This window comes from Vombatus ursinus, unplaced genomic scaffold (genome assembly GCF_900497805.2).
Source record: "Vombatus ursinus unplaced genomic scaffold, bare-nosed wombat genome assembly UNPS02006779.1, whole genome shotgun sequence".
NCBI lineage: Eukaryota > Metazoa > Chordata > Mammalia > Diprotodontia > Vombatidae > Vombatus > Vombatus ursinus.
Window position 1 is genome coordinate 19,757,639 of NW_020946557.1, and position 20,478 is coordinate 19,778,116.

Genomic DNA, 20,478 nt, shown 5'->3' on the forward strand with positions numbered 1-20,478 from the left:
TTCTTTCTTTCTTTCTTTCTTTCTTTCTTTCTTTCTTTCTTTCTTTCATAGGGCTGCTGAACTGGTTGACCAGGAGATTGCAGTAGGCATAGTACAACTCAATTTCAGAAGAGTATTTGACAGTCCCTGATATGGTCTTTGTGGACAGGATGAAGAAAAATGGACTAGATAACAGTACAGTTAACTGGATTCAGGAATGATTAAAGCACCAGAAACAAAAAAAATGTGACATTGATGAGTAGGCATTGATGGGGTTGGGATCTGGGCCCCAGAAAGGAAAAACCCTGGACTTTCCCACATGGCCAAGCATGAGGCTATAATCCCATCAACTGGCCTTTCACTGAGGCTACACCCAATCTCCCCTCCATCGTCTTACCTCCCTATGGCACCTGGCCATTTCCCACCCTTAATCCTAGCTAGACTCCATTCTCCCTTGGCCATGAGGTCCAGGTCCCAGGAGTTCTGTTCACCCCAGTTTACTGGCCGCTCCTAGGTCCCTCCCACAGACTTTCTGTATTTAAGGTCCATCTTGTCTCCATTAAGATGCTTAGATTCTTAAAATCTAGCCACTGCTCAGATTCCTAAAATCTAGCCACTGCTTAGAGTCTTATAATCTAGCCACTGCTTAGATTCTTATAATCTAGTCAATAGTTTACTAATGTTCAGACTCCTTAAGAGTCTGCCCAATATGATGGATGTTCTAATAAATTTTGTCTTTGACAGGAAGAAGGCACAGGTCGAATTCTTTTGGTCAGGACCCATGTGTTGTGATTTTGGGGTCCCAGCATCCCTGAACTCCTAAACTGCATCAGGCATCATTTAAGAAGGGAGTCTCTGCTCTGTGTTTGGCCCATCATTTGTTACCAACATTTTCATCAATAATGTGGATGAAGGTGATGGGGATGGGATCTGAACCCCTAAATGGAAAAGATCATGACTTTGGGATCTAGACCCCAAAAAAGAAAATTCCTGGACTTTTCCCAAATCTCTGGCATTTGCCTGAGACATTCTCAACTGGCCTTTGTGACTAGGCCCAATTTCCTAATCCTGTTCTATTACCTCCTGATTGCCCCAGGCCACTTCCCACCCTTAATCCTATCTAGACTCCATTCTCCCTAGGCCACTTAGTCCAGGTCCCTGTTATTCTGTTCACCCCAGCTTACTGGCCACTCCCATTCATATCTTCCTTAGACCCCTCCTCCAGTCACCCAAAACTACTTGGCCACTCCTAATCCCTCCCACAGTCTTTCTGTGTATAAGGTCCATCTTGTCTCCATTAAGGTGCTCAGATTCCCTGAGAGTCTAACCAAGGGCTCAGATTCTTATCATCTAGCCAATAGTTCACTAATGTTCAGATTTCTTAAGACTCTGGCCAATAGGGTGGATCTTTAATAAATACCTTGTCTTTGGCAGAAAGAAGGCTTGGGTCAAATTCATTCAGGCAGGACTCATGTGTCTTGATTTTGGGGTCCCAGCACCCCTAAACCTCTAAACTTCAACAAAAGCACAGATGACATGCTTATAAAAGTCATAGCTGATACACACCTGGGAGACATAGTCAACCCTTGGCTTATATACTTAGTGATGGGGTTGGGACCTGGGCCCCAAAAAGAAAGAACCCTGGACTTCCCCACTTGGCCAAATCTCTGGTGATCCCCTGAGGCTATAATCCCATCAACTGACCTTTCATTGTGGACCTCCTTGTGGCCCCAGGCCATTTCTCCATTCTCCCTTGGCCACATGGTCCAAGTCCCTGGAATTCTATTACCTCATAGACTACTTGGCCACTCCCAGATCCCTCCCATAGTCTTTCTGTATATAAGGTCGATCTTGTCTCCATTAAGATGCTTAGATTCTTACAATCTAGCCACAGCTCAGATTTCTAAAATCTAGCCACTGCTTACCCATGTTCAGACTCCTTAAGAGTCTGCCCAATATGACAATGTTCTAATAAACTTTGTCTTTGGCTTAAAGAAGGCTTGGGTTGAATTCTTTCCGACAGGACCTGCATGTTGTGATTTTGGGGTTCCAGCCCCCCTGAACCCTTAAACCATATCACTTAGGATTCCAAAAGAAGCTATACTGATGGGTTAAATCTAATAAGATGAAATTTTAAAATAATTATAGTCTTGTGCATGTTATTTTTTTTAAATCTACTTTAGAAGAACTAGATGTTTTGAGGATTAGAAGTTAGAGGTGCTGGGACCCCAAAATCATGACATGCTGGTCCTGCCTGAATGAATTTGACCCAAGCCTTCTTTCAGCCAAAGACAAGGTTTATTAAAGATCAGCCACATTGGTCAGACTCTTAAGGAATCTGAACATTTATAACCCTCGACACTCATAAGGACAAGTGGACATGAGGAAGTCTTAGCTCCTAAATGGCAGCTAGGATGGATCTTAGATACATACAGAAAGGGAATGGGAGGTATCTAGGAGTGGCCAAGTAGTTTGGGGTAACTGGAGGAGAGCCTGGGAGAAGAGGTATCTTGATGGGAGTGGCCAGTAAACTGGGGTGACTGGAGGGTCTGGGGAGGATCTGGATGGGAGTGACTGGGAAGCTGAATGGGCCATTCAGGAATAGGCTGTGGAGGGCCAGACTTAATTAGGGTAACAAAGAATTGGGAGAAAAAAAAAGAATTGGCAGATTGTGCCTAGGCTATAAGGAAAGGACAGGTAAATGGATTATAGCCTCAGGCAACGCCTAGAGACTTCCTTAACCAAGTAAGTGAGTTTAAAGAAAGTTCAAGGGTTTTATGGGGCCCACAGAAAAATGGGACTCAACTTCTTTTGGGAGTGAGGGGCAAATGTCTCAGCTTGGACCCGTACTCCGTCAACAGGAGAGACTGAGACATGTTCACACATATTCAGTAATACAGTGAAATTATGTCAGGCATTTGCTAAACATGATTGTTGTTTCTAGTTCTGTTTTCTCAAATGTTTTGTGCCTTATAGATGCTAGTGTATATTACTGGGTGACCATTAAAGGCCTCCTGCAGAAGGTAGAATTTGAGTTGAATCTTAAAGGAAGTCAGGGAAACTATGAGGTTGGGGGTGAGGAAGAGGGATAGCATTTCAAGCATGAGGGACAGCCAGTGGCAAGGCATAGAGAAAACTGATGGAGTATTTTACTCAAAAGAATAGCAATTAGGCCAGTGCAGCTGGATTATAGAGGTCACAAAGGGGAGTAGAGTATAAGATAGTTGGAAATGGAAAGGAAACCAAATATAAGAGGTTTTAAATGCCAGATGTCTTGGTATTTGATTGATTGTGGAAGTTACAGGGAACCACTGAGGCTATTTTAGCATGATGTTGACATGGTCAGACTACATTTTAAGAAAACTATTTTGGTAGCTGAGTAGAGGATCCTTTGGAGAGACAAGAAACTTGAGGCAAGGAGAAAATTTGGAATGATATTGCAATAGTCCAGGTGATAAGTGATGGGAGGAGAGGGAAAGAGATGTATACTAGAAATGTCATGAAGTTAGTTACTCTGATATTTGGCAATGGATTGGATATGTGGGGCGAGTGAGAAGTCAAGGATTGCACAAAAATTGTGAGCCTGGATAACTAGAAAGTTGGTGGTGCCCTCAATAGTAATAGGAAAGTTGGGAAGAGGGGAGGGGTTTGATATGCTTATGTGACATCCAGTTTGAAGTGTCTAAAAGGCAGTTGGTGATTTGAGACTATAGCTCAGCAGAGATACCAGAGCTGGATATATAGATCTGGGAATCATAGAGATAATATTTAAACCAATGGAAGCTGAGATGGGACAGAGGGAAAAGAGATGAGGGCCAAAGACAGAGTCTTACGGCACACTGACAGACTGTGGAGGGTAACATGGATAAAGATATAAGAAAGAGACAGAAAAGTGGTCAAGTGAGTAGAAAGGGAATGAAGAGAGATCAGTGTCATGAAAACCTAGGGAAAAGAGACTATCCAAGAAGAGAAAGTGATCAATAGTAACAAATATTACAGAGAAATCAAGAAGGATGAGGATTGACAAAAAGCTATTAGATTTAACAATGAAGACATCATTAGTAACTTTAGAGAGGGTAATTACAGGTGAACAATGAGACTAAAAGTCAGACTGCAAAAGTTTTAGAAGCAAGTAAGAGAAACAGAGGTGGGCAGCTAGGTGGTATAGTGGATAGAGCTCCGGCTTTGGAATCCAGAGGACCTGAGTTCAAATCTGGCTTCAGACACTTGACACTGACTAGCTATGTGACCCTGGGCAAGTCATTTAACCCCGATTGCCTCACACCGCCCCCCCCCAAAAAAGAGATAGTTGTGAGAGAAATTATTTTGGGTGCAGCTAGGTGGCACAGTGGATGGAGCTCTGACTTTGGAGTCAGGAGGATCTGAGTTCAAATGTGACCTCAGACACTTGACACTTAACTAGCTATGTGACCTTGGGCAAGTCACTTAACCCTGATTGCCTAGCAAAACAAAACAAAACAAGAGAAACAGAGGTTCCTAGACCTTCTCAAAGAGCTTTACTGAAAAGTAGAGAGTTAAAGGACCGTAGCTAGCTGGGATGGTCAGATCAAATGAGGTTAGATCCCCTATCCTTGTGGACTAAAGAGAACAAAAACATCATTCAATAACTGGCTATTTTGCTAAATAAATATATTACCTATTACCTGCAATTCTAGATATATTATTCAATATTAATATCCACCATAAGCTATAAGATCTGTTTTACACAGAAGAAAAAAAAACCTGCCTATTCTCAACCTATGAAAATCTTATTTAGATTAAGAAGATGAATTGATTCAAATGTAACAATGAGATGGTATGACAAGGTAGGAGACCAACAAGATGGTGATTGCCCATTTGAAGTAACCTTTCTATCTTTAGGTCCTCTTTTAATAATTCATTCATGATCTTAACATCTAAAATTCAAAGTTAACTTTTAGCTTATGAAAGGATAGCTTCTTTTGCAAAAAGATATGTTGAAAATATTAAACTTCTCATTAAAGCATGAAAAGTAGTGTCAGAATATCTACCATGATCTAAATGGATTTGCTTCTTTCTAGGATTACAACTTGGGTGGACCAAATACTGATGTTTTATTTATGAACAGGGAGACAGAAAAACAAAAAAACATTGGCATCAAAGGAAAGAATTGATTCAAGGGAAGAAAATGTGGCAAGTGAACAACTAGTCCTAAAAAATGTTGTAAATTATGCTTATTTTGATGAAAATAATTGATCAAGGCAATAGAAATTGCGCAGATTTTCTTTATCTGAAAAATAAATCTCCCCGATAAATAAAAAGACACATTTCTAAGAATCAGTGTTCAAAGAGCTAATAGTTATAGGTGCTCAAGTAAGGGGAAGTGATAAAAGATTAATATTTTAAGAAACAGTTGAATAAAGTTGAAAGACCAACATCAAAATCAGGAAGGAAATGAGAGAAGGAAAGAAGGAAGGTAGGAAGGAAGGAAGGCAAGGAGGGAGGGAGGGAAATAGAGAGGGAGGAAGGAAGGGAAGGAGAAAAGGAGGGAGGGATAATAAGAGACACTGCTTCACAAAGTTGTTGTGAGGATCAAATGAGATGTTTATAAAGCACTTAGTGTAATGCCTGGCACATAGTAAGTACTTAATAAATACTTGTTTCCTTCCTTCCTTCTTCTTCCTTCCTTCCCTCTTTTCCTGACTTCAATGTTCTTCTTTCAGCTTTATTTTATCTTCACAACAATCTTGAGAAGTAGCTTTTATTATTATCTTCATTTGACAATTGAGGAAACTGAGGCAGACAGACCTGCCTCTAAAACCAGTTTTTAAAGTGAACAAAATCTTTTAGAAAACTTTGAGGTAAAAACTTAAAAATAAATTTTTACTTTAAAAGCCTATAATGTTATGGGACATAATGAGCCATCCAAGTTCTATTTCTTGGATTCATAGTTGGACTTCTGCCCTAGGAACTTAGTTGTGATCAGTAAGAAGCACAGGGAATGAATGTTTTGATCAAGAAATCTTAACAGAGAAAAAGAAATATTTAGACAAGCAGAATCAAAACATTCAGTGGACTATTGTTGAACCCTCAAAAGGGAAGTTACACATGAAAAACACAACAGGAACCATCAAAAAGCTATTTAAGTGAATTGTAGAAACAATTTTCTTTAATAACTTTTTTAAAATAGGAAACTATGGTTCAAATGAAAATTGTGGATGGTAGACAAAGTCTGCAACTTTATCTAAAACCATGACCAACATATTATAAAGTTCATCTATTTTATGAATATGAAAGAATTTTTCTTTTCTTTTTGTTTATTTGCTATTGTCCAGTGCTGTTAGAGTTGTCTAAAAGTATACTGGGCTGCCTTGGGAAGTGTCTTAGTTTCTCCCTTATCAAATATTTTCAAACAAAGGAAGAATGACCAAATTGCCAGAGATATTATAGAGTATGGATTCAATATCCTTTAAAGTCTCTTATAATTTTGTGATTCTATGAATTCTGAAACACTGAATTAGGTAACAAATAATATAGGGTTAAGATTTGACCAGAGCTCAGTATTCTTTAGATACTTGGACACTCAGATGTCCCATATATCTGCCCAATAACTTAATAACACGAGAAATGATCTAATAAGGTTAATGACCCATTGGGAAGGTAAAAGTAAACTTCTATTAATGAGGCATCTGAAACTCTCTTCTCGGTGTGTAATGAGGCATTTTAAAATGAGTTAGAAACTTTAAAAGTTGACTATCTTTAGAGGGGGAAAAATCTCCATACTTAAAACCGCATTTACAACATGATCCAAAATCCTAAATGTTTTCTCTAAATGACTTCCTCTGGGGACAGACAGCACATTAAAATGGTTCTTTCCATTACGTTGAAAGCAAGTGGCATTATAATTCCAATGGGGTCCAAACGTGTGTGTGTGTGTTTGTGTGTGTGTACATGAGCATGTATGTATGTTAGGGAGGAATAAATTTTTTTTAAGATTCCAGGTTTTCTAAATATTCTTGCTAAAAATAAGCAGTGGTTGATTTTCCAAGTAGCAAATTTCTCTTAAAAGAAAGCTTATCAACAAGCCTGCCATTCATAATTCGTAAAGTATACGTTCCCCAAAGATAGGGAGCTCAATATTTTGTAAGACAGCTCATTCAATTGTTAAGCAACTTAAATTCTAAGAATTGTAAGAAAGTTCTGTCTATATGTGGAACAAAAATCTGATTCCTTGTAACTTTAATTTTTAGTCCCAGTTTAGTGTTCTGGTGAAAACACCTAAATTCTTCCCAAGGGCCATAACGTTTCAAGTATCTGAAGACAGTTACCATATGCCCCTAAATCTTATCCCATGCAAACTAAGTGTCCTCAGCTCACTTGACTGTTCTATAGTAGAAAGCGTACTAGACTTACAAAATCGGACGACCTGGTTTATTTCCCTTCCCCAAATCACAGAATGAGTGTGTTGGAAGGAACTTCAGCAGGAATCTAGTCCAATTCAGACACAGAAGAAATCCAAATTATAACATCTTTCTTCAATTTACAGTATTATCTCTAGCAAGTCACTTTATCTCTCTAAGCCTCAATTCCCTCATGCATAAAATGAAAACTTTGGGCTAGATGACCTCTAAAATCCTTTCTTTTTCTAATATTCCTTGGTTCCTTGTGATGTGATTTTAAGATTTCTTACCATCCTAAGCAATAAAAGTATGAGGCAAAAAATGCTCCAGATACTTGCGCAGGGGATTTTGGAAGGGTCTGAATTTCCTCCTCAGTGTGACCAATCTTCTATCACATGCCGTTTCCACCCCCATCCTGTTGCTATGGCACTACAATCTTAGGCTCACCTTCCTCTCTCTCAAACCTCACAGGAGTGACAGCTAGACTACTCTCCTCCTGCATTTGTTCTCATGGTCATTCTGCCTTCTATGTTTCTTCTCCCCTTCTCTAATTGTTTTCACCCTAAGTAAAAAAAAAAAATAATTAAAGCTTTATTACTCCCCTACTTCCCACCTATATGTTGTCAAAGTGTCTCCTAAAGTATGATGTTTAGAGCTAGAATGTTGAGGTTTTAGGAAGAAAAAATACTAAGCTTTTTTCTCTTAACAAGGCTGCAATTTATATTGTCTCTCACAGAAGTTAGTGGATAATTTGGTTTGTAAACAAATACAAAATGAAGCATCATAAATTAAAGATAAACTATTAATTAAGTAATAAATTGTATGGTCCAAAAAAAAAAAGAACTAGGTATATTACTCAGAGGCAGCTAAGTGGTACAGTGGATAGAACACTAGACCTGAATGAAGCCTGGAAGACCTGAGTTTAATCTAGCTTCAGACACTTAATGTGGTGTGATCCTGGACAAGTCACTTAACCTTTCCCTGTCTGTTTCCTCAACCATAAAATGAGGATAATATTAACACCTGCTTCCCAGAGTTGTTGTCAGGATAAAATGAAATAAGATCTGTAAAGCATTTTACAAACCTTCAAGCACTATATAAATGCTAGTTATTTCTGTTGTTGTTATTAATTTTTTTTATTATTATTCTGATATGGTTTGGTCAGCACCCAAGACAGTGGGAATGATCTCCTTTAATTTGGACAAACCTATTTCTACATTAAAAAAAAGAAGACAGTTTAAGATAGTATCTATCCATTCTCAGAGTGGAATAGTGAATAGAGAGTTGACTTCAAAGTCAGAAAAACCTAGGTTGAAGTCCTACCTCTGACATATACTTTCTATATGACCTTGGACAAGTCACTCAACCTCCCAAGGCATCATTCTAAGACTATAGATTACAAAGCCAAGTAAAGCTTTGCATTGGAAAAGAGAGTTTCCCCATTGGGAGTTCCTTACTCCAATGAAATAACAGGTCTTAGTTTTTAAAAATTCATCAGTCCTTTTAAATTTGCAGGGTTGTTTTTTTTTTCCTATGTGAACTGCTATCAAGACATTTCCCTCCTGTATTCATATGACAAATTTTTGTATCAAAAGTAAAACATCATATTTATTACTGAAAAATTACTGTGGATTTTGGCCATCATTCTGAGTGAAGTCATCTTGAGCCCTGATTCTGTTATCCAGCTTATAATTCCCTTTCAGCTTTGTGCCATCTATGAATTTGATTGGCATGCCTTCACTCTCTGCCTTCAGCCAAGTCATTGATAAAAATGTTGAACAATTCAGGGACCAAGGGCAGAGCCCTCCAGGCATTAGAGACCTCCCTCCAATTTGACAATAATCCCTTAATCAGCATTCTTTGGGATAAAACTGTCACCCAGCCAGCAATCCACCTAACATTCTTAAGCACAGACAATTCCTACAGGTTCAATTTTCGCAGAAAAGGAGTTTATAAATCCATTCTAGATCTCTCCTACATATAATCAGATTATAATCATGGCAACTGAGTTTAAATATATTTCGGTATCCAGATACTTAAAGCCTGAGGCTATAATTCTTGAACAAAGTAAACGCCCTCATCTCTTTGTCATGCTAATTGTTTTATTCTTGCACATTGTTTCTACAACATCTGCCAGACCGAAGCTCTCTCCCCCTTCTATACCTCAGCTGAAAAGTGGGCACCAATCTCTTTCATAATGAACTAAAGGTCAAATTCTTTTCAACCAGCATCCAGGCAGCAACCAAAGGGCAGCTAGCTCAGGAAAGAATGAAGTTGCTCCAGAAGAAAATCTTTAAGTTGCTGATGGCACTATTGACTCTAATGATCTCAAACTGTCTGCAATTTTATTAATTTTGTTTTTGAATGGAAGAGGGAATGATAACAGCTCTGGCTAAGATAGACAGAATGTGGGCAGATGCTGTTCCCATTTCTGCACACAGTTTCACCAAGCCATTTTCCATCTTTCCTAACATAAAACAAAGTGAAGACAAGTGTTATTGCTTATGCTACCAGCTACCCCAAAAGCAGTGGAGTTTATTGTGTGCTCATTTCCTAGATAAAGTATTCAAACTACACTACCTAGATGAAAACACTCAGTGCTTCCAGAATGAAATTGATTTGCTGTTAAGCAACCTTATAAAACACTCATAATTACCAAAACCACCATTGAAATGGCAATTTGAGTCCTTATATACAAATGCCATCCCTGTTACTCCTAATTCAGCAGAAACCTTACACAACGTCCCATGTTTAAGCATCTAAATACATGAATAGCAGCTTATGCTCTGTAGGGGCTCATTCCTCTAATGTGGCTCGTAAAGCCTCATTTCAAATATGGCAAGAAGAAAAGGCAAGTAAGCAAAAAATAAATTCAATAAAGACGAGCAATGAAGTCTCCTCCAGTAGATACTTCAAGGGACAAGTTAAAGGAACAAAGGCCTACCTTTGGAGACTTTGGTGGATCCATGATATTTATCTTGGGAGGAACAAGAAAATCTGGTTTCTTTTCCATTGTGGAGGGTTTTTTGGGGGGCCGAGGTGGTGGGTGTAAGGCTAGGTTTTCATACCTCCTCATCATGTAATACTGTTCTTCACTGATCTCTTCTACGATGGCTCGAACTGGAAATGAATCAATGACATCAACTGTACTGCTAACCAATTGGACAGACATGCCCAAACGGCTAACAGGGATCTCCCAGCTCTCACTGGGGTTAGTGAGGTCACTGATGAGCAGATAAGAATCTGTGATCTCTTCCTCCAGCTGCAGGCCAGGTGTGGCAGCCAAAATGTCATCTTCAATAGAAAGGTCCCTCACAGAGACCTTGACGTTGAAAGGCAAGCGAAACTGAGTACACAACTTAGAAAGTTGGTACTGCTTCTTGTCATGAATCACTTCTATGAAGCCGCCTTCCATGTACAGAGGTAAAAGAACAGGCTCATAGGCCTTTTTGAGGATTTTTTCACAAGCCAGAACACCCACCTCCTTTTTGATCCCCTTACACAGAACTTCACTGGTCTGTGAGCACTGAACTAAAAACTGGTCCCCCACAGACACAGACGACAGCTCCTCATAAGGGGAATCAAAGCCTTTCGTGGCTACCACATGAAGTTGCTCATTATCACTCTTCACTATCTCCAGGTCATAGGCAGTAGGGAATTCCCGAGGTCTCCGCTTGAATTTGCCTTTATAGCTAGTTGGAATCAAGAAATGCCTTTTGGGGGAATCACTTCTAATCTCTGAAGCTAAGATCCTTGATGCCTGGTACTTTTTGTGGATGACAATGGTTTTCCCAGGTTGCAATAAGCCACTGGCCAATGGATTCCCTTGAGGTCCTTCTATCACTTCAACTGCCATAGGGAATTCCTTACTAGTCTTTTCAAAAAGATCTTCAGTGGATAGGAGCTGAAGGAAACACTTAGCATCGTAACAGTCAGTTATGTCTTTAACTTCCACATCAAGATCAGAGAGGATGCGAACTATATCCTTTCGGACTGAAAAAGCAAAAAAAGAGAGAAATTTTGTGTTTAAATTTGACCTAGCCATATTTCTTGGGTAATGTTATATCATTAGAGTGCTTCCCAATACCATATACAAATATCTTCTTTCATATATATATATTTATGTATATATGTATGTATGTGCATGTATATATATATATCCCAAATGCTACATAATCTTATGTTTCTTAACATGCATGACTTTCTATTTCATAGAATCATAGGTAAAGATCTGGAAGGGAACTCAGAGGCCAAATAGTCCAACCCCCTCATTTTACAAATGGTCCCAGGGAACTTAAATAACTTGCCCAAAGCCACGTGGATAATGATCATTAGTGGTGGGATTTGAACTCAGGTCCCCTGACTCTTAGAAGATAACTCTATTTCCATTATACCAGGTCCATATTAATATTTATAGGGACATATCCACTGATGCTTTATAAAAAGTGAAGCACTGCCTGTGGAGTGAGAGGACCTGAGTAAAAATACCACCCCTGACAATTACTAAGTCCAATAATAATCTTGAACAAATCAATTAACTTTTCTGGTTCTCAATTTCCTCATTAGGAAAGAAAGGGAGTTAGACTAAATGGCCTCCAAGATCTGTTGTAGCTCTAAATCCTATGATCCTTTGGAAACAACAGCAAATAAAGCCCCCAAAGCCCAGACAAACCCAACAAAAACTACTTTCTGATGAAGAGGATCATTGCAAAGTCCCACAGTAAAAGCATTTAAATGCAGAAAAAGATTCCAGAGAGACCTCAATTATATTTTCAATAGTTCACAGACATTCTGTCAATCTGCTACTGCTAAGATGACTTTGAATAGTAGAATTTTGACATGAATATTGACAAGAAGGTCAAAAAAACAGGACTTTGCCCACTGGAGTCAATTCCATTCTAGATCCAATCATGGACCTGGTATGAACTTTCTTTTGCCATTTAGCAGCTATGGACTTGAGTTTTCCCATATATAAAATAGACTTGAATTACATCAAGAAAGATCTAGGAGAAATGCTACTTCCCTATAACATAATAAGGATGTTGGTACTGTTTTACAAAGACAACAATACTGTTTTCGTGTAATATAATGATAACAATATAATTATTTTCTAGCAAATTTTAATGATAATGTTATCTAACAAAGATAATGATACTGAGCTGTCATCAGGGCATATACTTTGAGTTATTTTCCCAGGGCTGGGGACAGACATACAGTGATTCATCTAAAATGTCTCGCTCACATTCTTGTGACCATGGCACACCTCTGAGAAATAACATTGTTAGTTTAAAGCTAGGGGCTGTGGCCTTGCAACCGAGTAAGGCTAATATTGAAATCCTAATCTCTGCCTTATTAGCTCTGCGTTATAACGAAATGTAGTAACTGGACTAACACAGAGTGATCTCATTACTGCTATTAAGCCCCTAAACAAAAAGCTGGAAGCCAAGATAAGCAGAACTGTAATCCTTTCCCAGGGCAGCTAGGTGGTAGGATGAATAAAGTGCCTAGCCTAGAGTCAGGAAGCCTCATCTTCATGAGTTCAAATTGGACCTCAGAAACTTACTGACTGTATGTCCCTGAGCAAGTCACTTAACCCTGTTTGCCTCAGTTTCTTCACCTGTAAAATTAGCTGGAGAAGGAAATGGCAAACCACTCCAGTATCTTTGTCAAGAAAACACCAAATGGGTTCACAAACAATCAAACATGACTGAAAAGTGATTGAACAACAGCAAAATCCTCTTCTCCCTCAAAGTGGTAATGCTACATCTGGCTTAAACTCTCAGGAAAATGAAACATTCAAGGTTTTGATAAGGCAAATTATATGTATGTGAATATATGCACATATATATACATACATATATGCACACATGCACACAGATATAATTTTATATGTACATATATATAACCAACTCATAGGCATAGAGTTCAATCATCACATATGTGTATATGTATATATGTATAGATTTGAAAATAATATGGATTTCACTTTTAATTAATTCTCTGAAGTCAATAATTTTTTCTGACTCAGAATAGAAATATAAGTTGACTCACTGGAAGAACATTTAATATCTCTCTGTTACGCTTTAATTCACAGTTCCTAATTTCCATGTATTGTCAAGTTATTTTTACCTAACCTTTGATTTTCCCTAGTCCTTTCATTTCTATGAATATCTTAAAACTACTCCTGCCTCTGGTCTTCAACCTAATCTAAACCAAAAATCATTCATTAAGAACCTGCTATTGAAAGGCATTGTGTTAGGTACTGGGACAAAATGAAAAACTAAATAAAAATCTATCTCTGCCCTTGAGGAGCTTACAATCTACTCGGGTAAAATTTCCCTGGGTGGTTTGGAATTTATTTAAAGCTTTGTCATAAACTTTAATAAGTTTCAAACTACTTTTTATAAGAATTGAGTTAGAAACTAGACCTGTGATTTCATTAATTTTAGAAACTCCTAGATGGGGATACTCCCTTTACTAATGAAGGAAACATTACCTTTTCTGTAACTTATAGTCTTATAGAGTGTTATCTGGAATACTATGAGGTTTAATGACTTGCCCAGTGCCATATGATCAACATGTATCTTAACCGTGGTCATCCTAACATGAGGTTGGCATTCTAGCCAGTATGCCATGCTGGCTCTCAGATTCTTTTCTAACTTAAATGTTTTATAACTCTTTCGGTACTATTTGAGGACCCACCCCAGAGATAAGGGATCCCAGTGACAGCATTAAAACAAACTGCCTTCCCTCTAACATGTGTTAGTCTGTAATCTCATGATCATGGAAACATAGAATCTTAAAGATGAGTAGGATATTACCCACCATAATTAATCATCATGGTATTATTGCTATACTTTATGGTTTTCTAAGTACGTAGTATCTCATTTGATCCTCCTAACAATCCTTTAAAGCAAATAGGTGAAGGAGTATTATCCTTATCTTGTAGGCAAAGAAACCAGGCCTCAGAGAAGCAAGGTGCTTTGCCTAAATTCAAACAACTAGAAATTGAAGAGCTGGCCCTTTAGCAGGTCTTTTATTTCCAAGTCCTATGTTCTTTGCACTTTATTATACTGCCTCAGAAGTTATCTAATCCAATCCATTAATCTCATCTATAGCAAGGAGGTTAAATCAATCTATACTTACAGCAATTAATTCAGGCTATTCACTGGAAGGTCAAAAACTAAAGCTAAAGTTTAATACTTTGGCCACATAATAAGGAGAGAGGACTCATTGGAAAAGATCCTCATGTTGGGAAAGATTGAAGGCAAAAGAAAAAGGGGATGGCAGAGGGTGAGATGAATAGATAATATCATGGAAGCAATGAACATGAACTTGGACAGATTTCCAGAGATAATGGAGGATAGAAGGGCCTGAAGTGCTATGGTCAGACACAACAACAGCAAGATGACATCTTGGCAAATGATCATCTGGCCTTTGCTTAAATATGTCTAGTCCAGTCATTCTTAACTTTTTTTTGTGTCATGGACCCCTTTGGCAGTCTGATGAAACCTATTCACCTCTTCTCAGAATATTTTTTTAAATGCATAAAATTTAAAAAAAAAGAAAAAACATTGAATTACAAAGAAAACCAATTGTACTAAATTGTTACCTAGGACGTTAAGAAGTTCCAAAGAATGTAACTTTTTCTCATTCAAGCTCATAGACCCCCTGAAATCTATCTAAGAGCTTTCAGGGGGTCTGTGTACCTCAGACTAAGAATTCCTGCTTTAATGACAAGGAATTAATATTTCACAAGACAGCTTTATCATAGTTGTCTAGTTCTGGTTATAAAGTTATTTGTTATAGTGAACTGAAATCTGCCTCCATTTAACTTTTAACTTGCTAGTCCAAGACCCACCACCCTCTGGTTTCAACTTAACTTACTGTGCGATTTGTTACCTGTATGGCCTTAGGCAAATTACTTTACTTCTCTGGGCCTTAATTCCTTCATTATGAAATTAAGGAATTGAAATAGATAAATATTGAGATCTTTTCCAATTTTAAACAGTAGGATACTCAATAAATCCTTCAAATATTGATGACAATTGTCATATCTGCCCCCCATTTTAGTCATCTCTTCTCTAAACCAAATAATTCTAGTTCATTTTCCCCTATTCCTTTCATGATATATTTCCGTGGTCATATCAGTACAGAATGGCTTGTTATGATCTTCAGGCTATACCTCTATTATGCAATTAAAGATCACGTTAACTTTTGTTGCATCAAACTATTGACTCTTATCAAGGTTATAGACATCTAAAACCATCAGGTATTATTTCATATGAATAGAAATTAAGCTCCCTAAATTCATACTTGTATAATTAAATCTTTAAAATCTAAATGCAGCACTTTTACATTTACCCTAGTTAAATTTCATCTCGCTGATTTCTCTCCAACATTCTAGACTATCATAATAATTTTCTATCTTGATTCTATCATTTATTATATTAACTTACTTTCTCTGCTTTACATCATCCTTAAATCTGATAAGCATATAAATTAAATCTTTATCCTAGTTAACAATAAAAAGATTGAATAGGACAGGGTCAAGGACAGAATTCTCAGTCACTCACTTTTAGCTTAGCCTAACACTTGTTTATGGTTGCTTGATCCATTTGAAAGTCAAATATTATTTAGTCCACATTCTACCACATTAACAAGGATATCTTAGAAGGCTTAATTCAAATGCTTTGCTAAAAGTATATTATGTTTATATCATTCTCTGGCTCTACTACACTTTGTATCCTATAAAATGAGAAAGTGATACCAGTTCAATATGATTTGTTCTTAGTGAACCTATATTGGTTCCTAATAATCAATAGTTTTTTTCTAAGTCCTCAAAAACCATAATTAGTAAAGCAATTATTTAATTGTTAATAAAACCATTCTAGAATATTTTTTTTTCGGTAAGTTAAGTGGAGTTAAGTGACTTGTCCAGAGTCACACAGTTTGTGAGTGTTATGTGTCTGAGGCCGCATTTGAACTCAGGTCCTCCTCACTCCAGGGCCGGTGCGCTATCCACAGAGCCACCTAGGTGCCCCCTATTCTAGAATTTCGTCAGAGTTTTACATCTGGATAAAATATTTCAAAAATTCAGACCTTTCTGTTTTGGAAATCAGTACATTTGTCTGTTCTGATCTTCACAAACTCTCCAATTCCCTAAGACTTTTAAAGATTACCATCAGTGGTTCTGAGATCATACCTACAATATCTTTCAGTACTCTGGAACTCAATTCTAAGGCTCACTTAAGGTAGCTAAGTGTTCTCTTTCCACCTTCATCTTTTGGAAACTTCAATTCCCTCCACACAGATGTTTATTCCACTGTTTTTGATATGAAAACAATTCTGCCTTTTGAAAAAGAGAGAAAATAGGAAATGCATAGTTGTATGTTCTTTTGGTCAACAATTCACATTATACTACCTATCCTAAACAAGGGGACAATTGCTTCAAGTCTTCTCCTTTATCTAAAAATAGCTTTTAAAAAATTCTTTTTGTTGTCCTTAGCATTCTTTTCTTGAACTTGAACTTAACTATAGGTAGTTTTTATTCTTCTAGATGTTCACTTTGGGAGAGGAGGAAGAATGCCTCAAAAATTAATAAGGGTTTCATAATAATGATCGATGACATTCATGTATCACTTTATAGTTTATAAAATGTTTTACAAACTTCATTTAGTTTTTTTATCCTCAAAACAACACAAGTATAATTATCTTCATTTTGCAGATGAAGAAATTGACACTCAAATAGAAAATATCAAGGGTGAAATTTAAACCCAGATCTCTACTGAGTTCAAGTCTAGTACTTTCTCTACTATTTTATACTGCCTATTATAGCACGACCTGCTCATACACAAATGTTCTCTTGTTGATTCTATTGCTCTGAAAATCTTGGAACATTCAATCTCTGGAAAATCACAGTTGCAATTTCTCCAGATAATAGAAAGGTAGATGGGTGGCAAAATTAGGCTAAAGAGTATTTCCAATAATAATATATTTGCAAGAAGTAGTAAAAAAAAAAATCTTTAGGGAAATGTATCACCAGAAGAAGGAGCAAGGGATAACAGATGGACAGTCCAAATACTACACTAACTAGTATACTCAAAATGTAAAAATCAATCAATCAAAGCATATTTATTAAGTGCCAGGCACAAGTCCAAAGAGTGAAGCCTACATCCAGCACATGGGCAGGTCTTTTTGTGCAGGATCTAGGGGAGAATATGGTCAGAATTGCACAGGAAGATAAACTGTGAGTTGTGATCTGAGCAGAGAAAGTGTGCCCATTTCATTGAGATCATAGATAGATACAGTGAAATATACAAAAGAGATGGTTTTAGTAAAACACAAAGGCAGCTGGCTCAAGGGAGGAAAAAAAAAGCTTGACTTACAAGCAACAACAGGTTCTTCAAATCATTTAACTTGAGGTAGATAAACTCAGTCCTAAGATACCTTCAGGTCACCTGTAAGTCCTTTTAGCTACACATTAGCATCTAGTAATTAAATTATTTATGGTTTCAAAATGAGGGACAGAAAGAGGGGGGAAAAAAGCAACTCCATATAAGAAGGGAGTTGCAAACAATGGTTTTTTGCTAATGTTTTTTCCCTGTGTAAACTATGCAAACCTCTTACCATGCTTCAGGCTTCATAAATTTCCTGTCAGGGTAGTTATAGATTTTTTTCCTGTTCAGTAAGGATATTTTTGGATAGAAATTTTGACTTGGAGTCTTGAAATTCGCACCCCACCTCTGGTACTACTGTGTTTTATCTTTTGGGACTTCAGTTTCCTCATCTTTAAAATGGGCATAATAATATCTGCAATACCTACCTCATAGGTTTACTGTGAAGGTCAAACAAGATAATGAACATAAAGTATTTTCCAAACATTAAAAACATTTAAAGTGTAATATAAATAAAAGTTATTTTCATTATTATATCTGGTTTTGAAAATGGATTCCAGGCTTAAAAAGGCTTTCCATTTTACTTGACAAAGTAGATAAACCCCTTTAACTTCCTCTTTTTTTTTTGAAACTGTTGAATCATTCCATTAACTTTATTCCTTCCAAGCAATTATTAGGGAGATTTATTTTCCCACGTAGACCTCAGGTATACCAAACTGTCTCAGATTTCCAAATTTTCCTTTGCAACACCTTAAGATCTTAGAGTGAGTCTAGGTATCAAGGGAAGTTTTTAGTCAATGTATCATCTGAAAATGGTCTCAACAAAGAAAACATGTAAGTCTAAAATCTCTTGATAGTTTGTTGTTTGAAAATCTGATTGGAGTTTTCAAGTTTATGATTATGATAGTAAATTGATTTCCCATTCTGGTCTTTCTCTCCTCAGACATCAAGGTTTGGTTAAACTGCTTATCCCCATTCAGTATTCCAGTGTCTTCTCCCTACTGCCCCCTAAAAGTATAGGGCTACAAATCCTGAGAGAATCTTTCTCTTTCATTCTTGGAGGCAAGAAATTCATTTTCCTATGCCTTCTTTTTCTTAAGATTTTTTTATAACTTAACTTATATCAAGTGCTGCAGTTTCTCTCAACCTCCAGTTCCTTCTGTTTTTAAATAAATCATTTCTTATGTCTTTTCCAATACTTTCATTTTCAGAGTTCACTTTCTTTATCATTTCCTCAATGCTTACCCATTCAAAAATGGTTTTATAAAACCTATCTCCATTTTTGAATTGCTCTGTGAATTTTACTGGCCAAGCATATCGGTTATATTTCACTTCTCCTTTTATATTGATTCATCAGCCTCATTCATAATTGCTGAGTTCTAGATTCTTCTTACATCTTCATTTGAAATTCATGGGGCATTTGCCCATGAACCCATCCACTTAGTCTCAATTTTTTTTTTATGAACAACTTACATCCTCTAGTTTCTCCTAGCTTCATCTTCTTCAGATTTATCTCAATTTAAGAAAGGCGAACATATTCAAAATATCCTAGATATTATTCCCATCATATATTCTGCTTTCATTATTATTAAACTAAGTATGGTTCATTCTCTAGCTCCTTTAGTGAAAGAACCAACTTAAAACCCAGATTTAGTAATTGGTGATTGTTCAAAAATGATACAGTTGCATTCAACACCTAACAATGTGAACATGAATTTTTCACACTAGGTCCTAGATATAAAGAAGGAAGGGACCGCAAAAGTCATATAATCTGATCCCTCTATATTATCTCTGAGGACCAGAGAATTTAAGTAATTTATTCACAATGACACAGGGAGTAAGTGGCATAGTAGATAATCAAACGTAGCACATCTGCCTTCAAGTCCAGTACTTTTTCCACTGTACCAAAGAATCCTACTCTCCTTAAATTGAGATCAAGTGATAAGATATTTGCAAAGCATTTAACATAGTGCCAGGCACATAGTAGGTATTTAATAAATGTTTCTTTCCATTTCTGTTCTTATTTCATTAGACTTATGAAAACTGCAAATGGACATGATTTTTAACTCACCTTCACACAGTGAAGGACAGTTAATGGGGCATTCTTTGGCAATGCCAAGTACTGATGGTAAAAAAACAAAACAAAAAAAAAACAATGTGTTGGGTTGGTCAGAAATTCAACAGCACTGTCTACAAATTCAAGCAATTGTATCAATCATATGAAGAGCACTGTGCTAGGTCATGGGGCAGATGAAAAAAATAGATAAGATGAAAAAAATAAATAAGACACAATTCTTACTCTCATTGCAAGTCAGGTAACTAGACAGTCAGTCAACAAGTATTTAATAAGTGCCTAGTATGTACCAGGAACTGGGGGATATAAAGAAAAGCAAAGGGGAAAGAGGAATCAGTTTGACTACAACATAAAACATACATGAGAGAATGACGAGACAAGTCTACAAAGGTAGATGGCAATCCATCTGCGGAGGGCCTGGATTGCCAAGCAAAAGAATTTGGACTTTATGTAGTAGGCAAGAGGGATCATATCAAGTTCGGTGATATTAATCAATCATTCAATCAATTTATAAGCATTTATTAAGCAACTCTTCTGTATCAAGCATGATGCTAGGTATTAGGGATACAAAATAAAAAATGAAACAGTTAATGCCATCATGACCAAATGGACATGACCAGATAAATGAATATGGAAGATTAATCTCATT

At 37.0% G+C, this 20,478-nt stretch overlaps 1 protein-coding gene across 3 annotated transcripts in view; it reads right to left on the bottom strand.

The window, feature by feature from the left end:
• THEMIS (thymocyte selection associated) overlaps window positions 1-20,478 on the bottom strand; it is a 216,115-nt gene that overhangs the window by 114,220 nt on the left and 81,417 nt on the right. For all 3 annotated transcript variants that reach the window (XM_027848527.1, XM_027848526.1, XM_027848528.1), the window contains exon 4: window positions 10,303-11,351. In XM_027848527.1, the coding sequence (XP_027704328.1) occupies window positions 10,303-11,351 (1,049 nt within the window). The remainder of the gene's footprint in view (window positions 1-10,302; window positions 11,352-20,478) is intronic.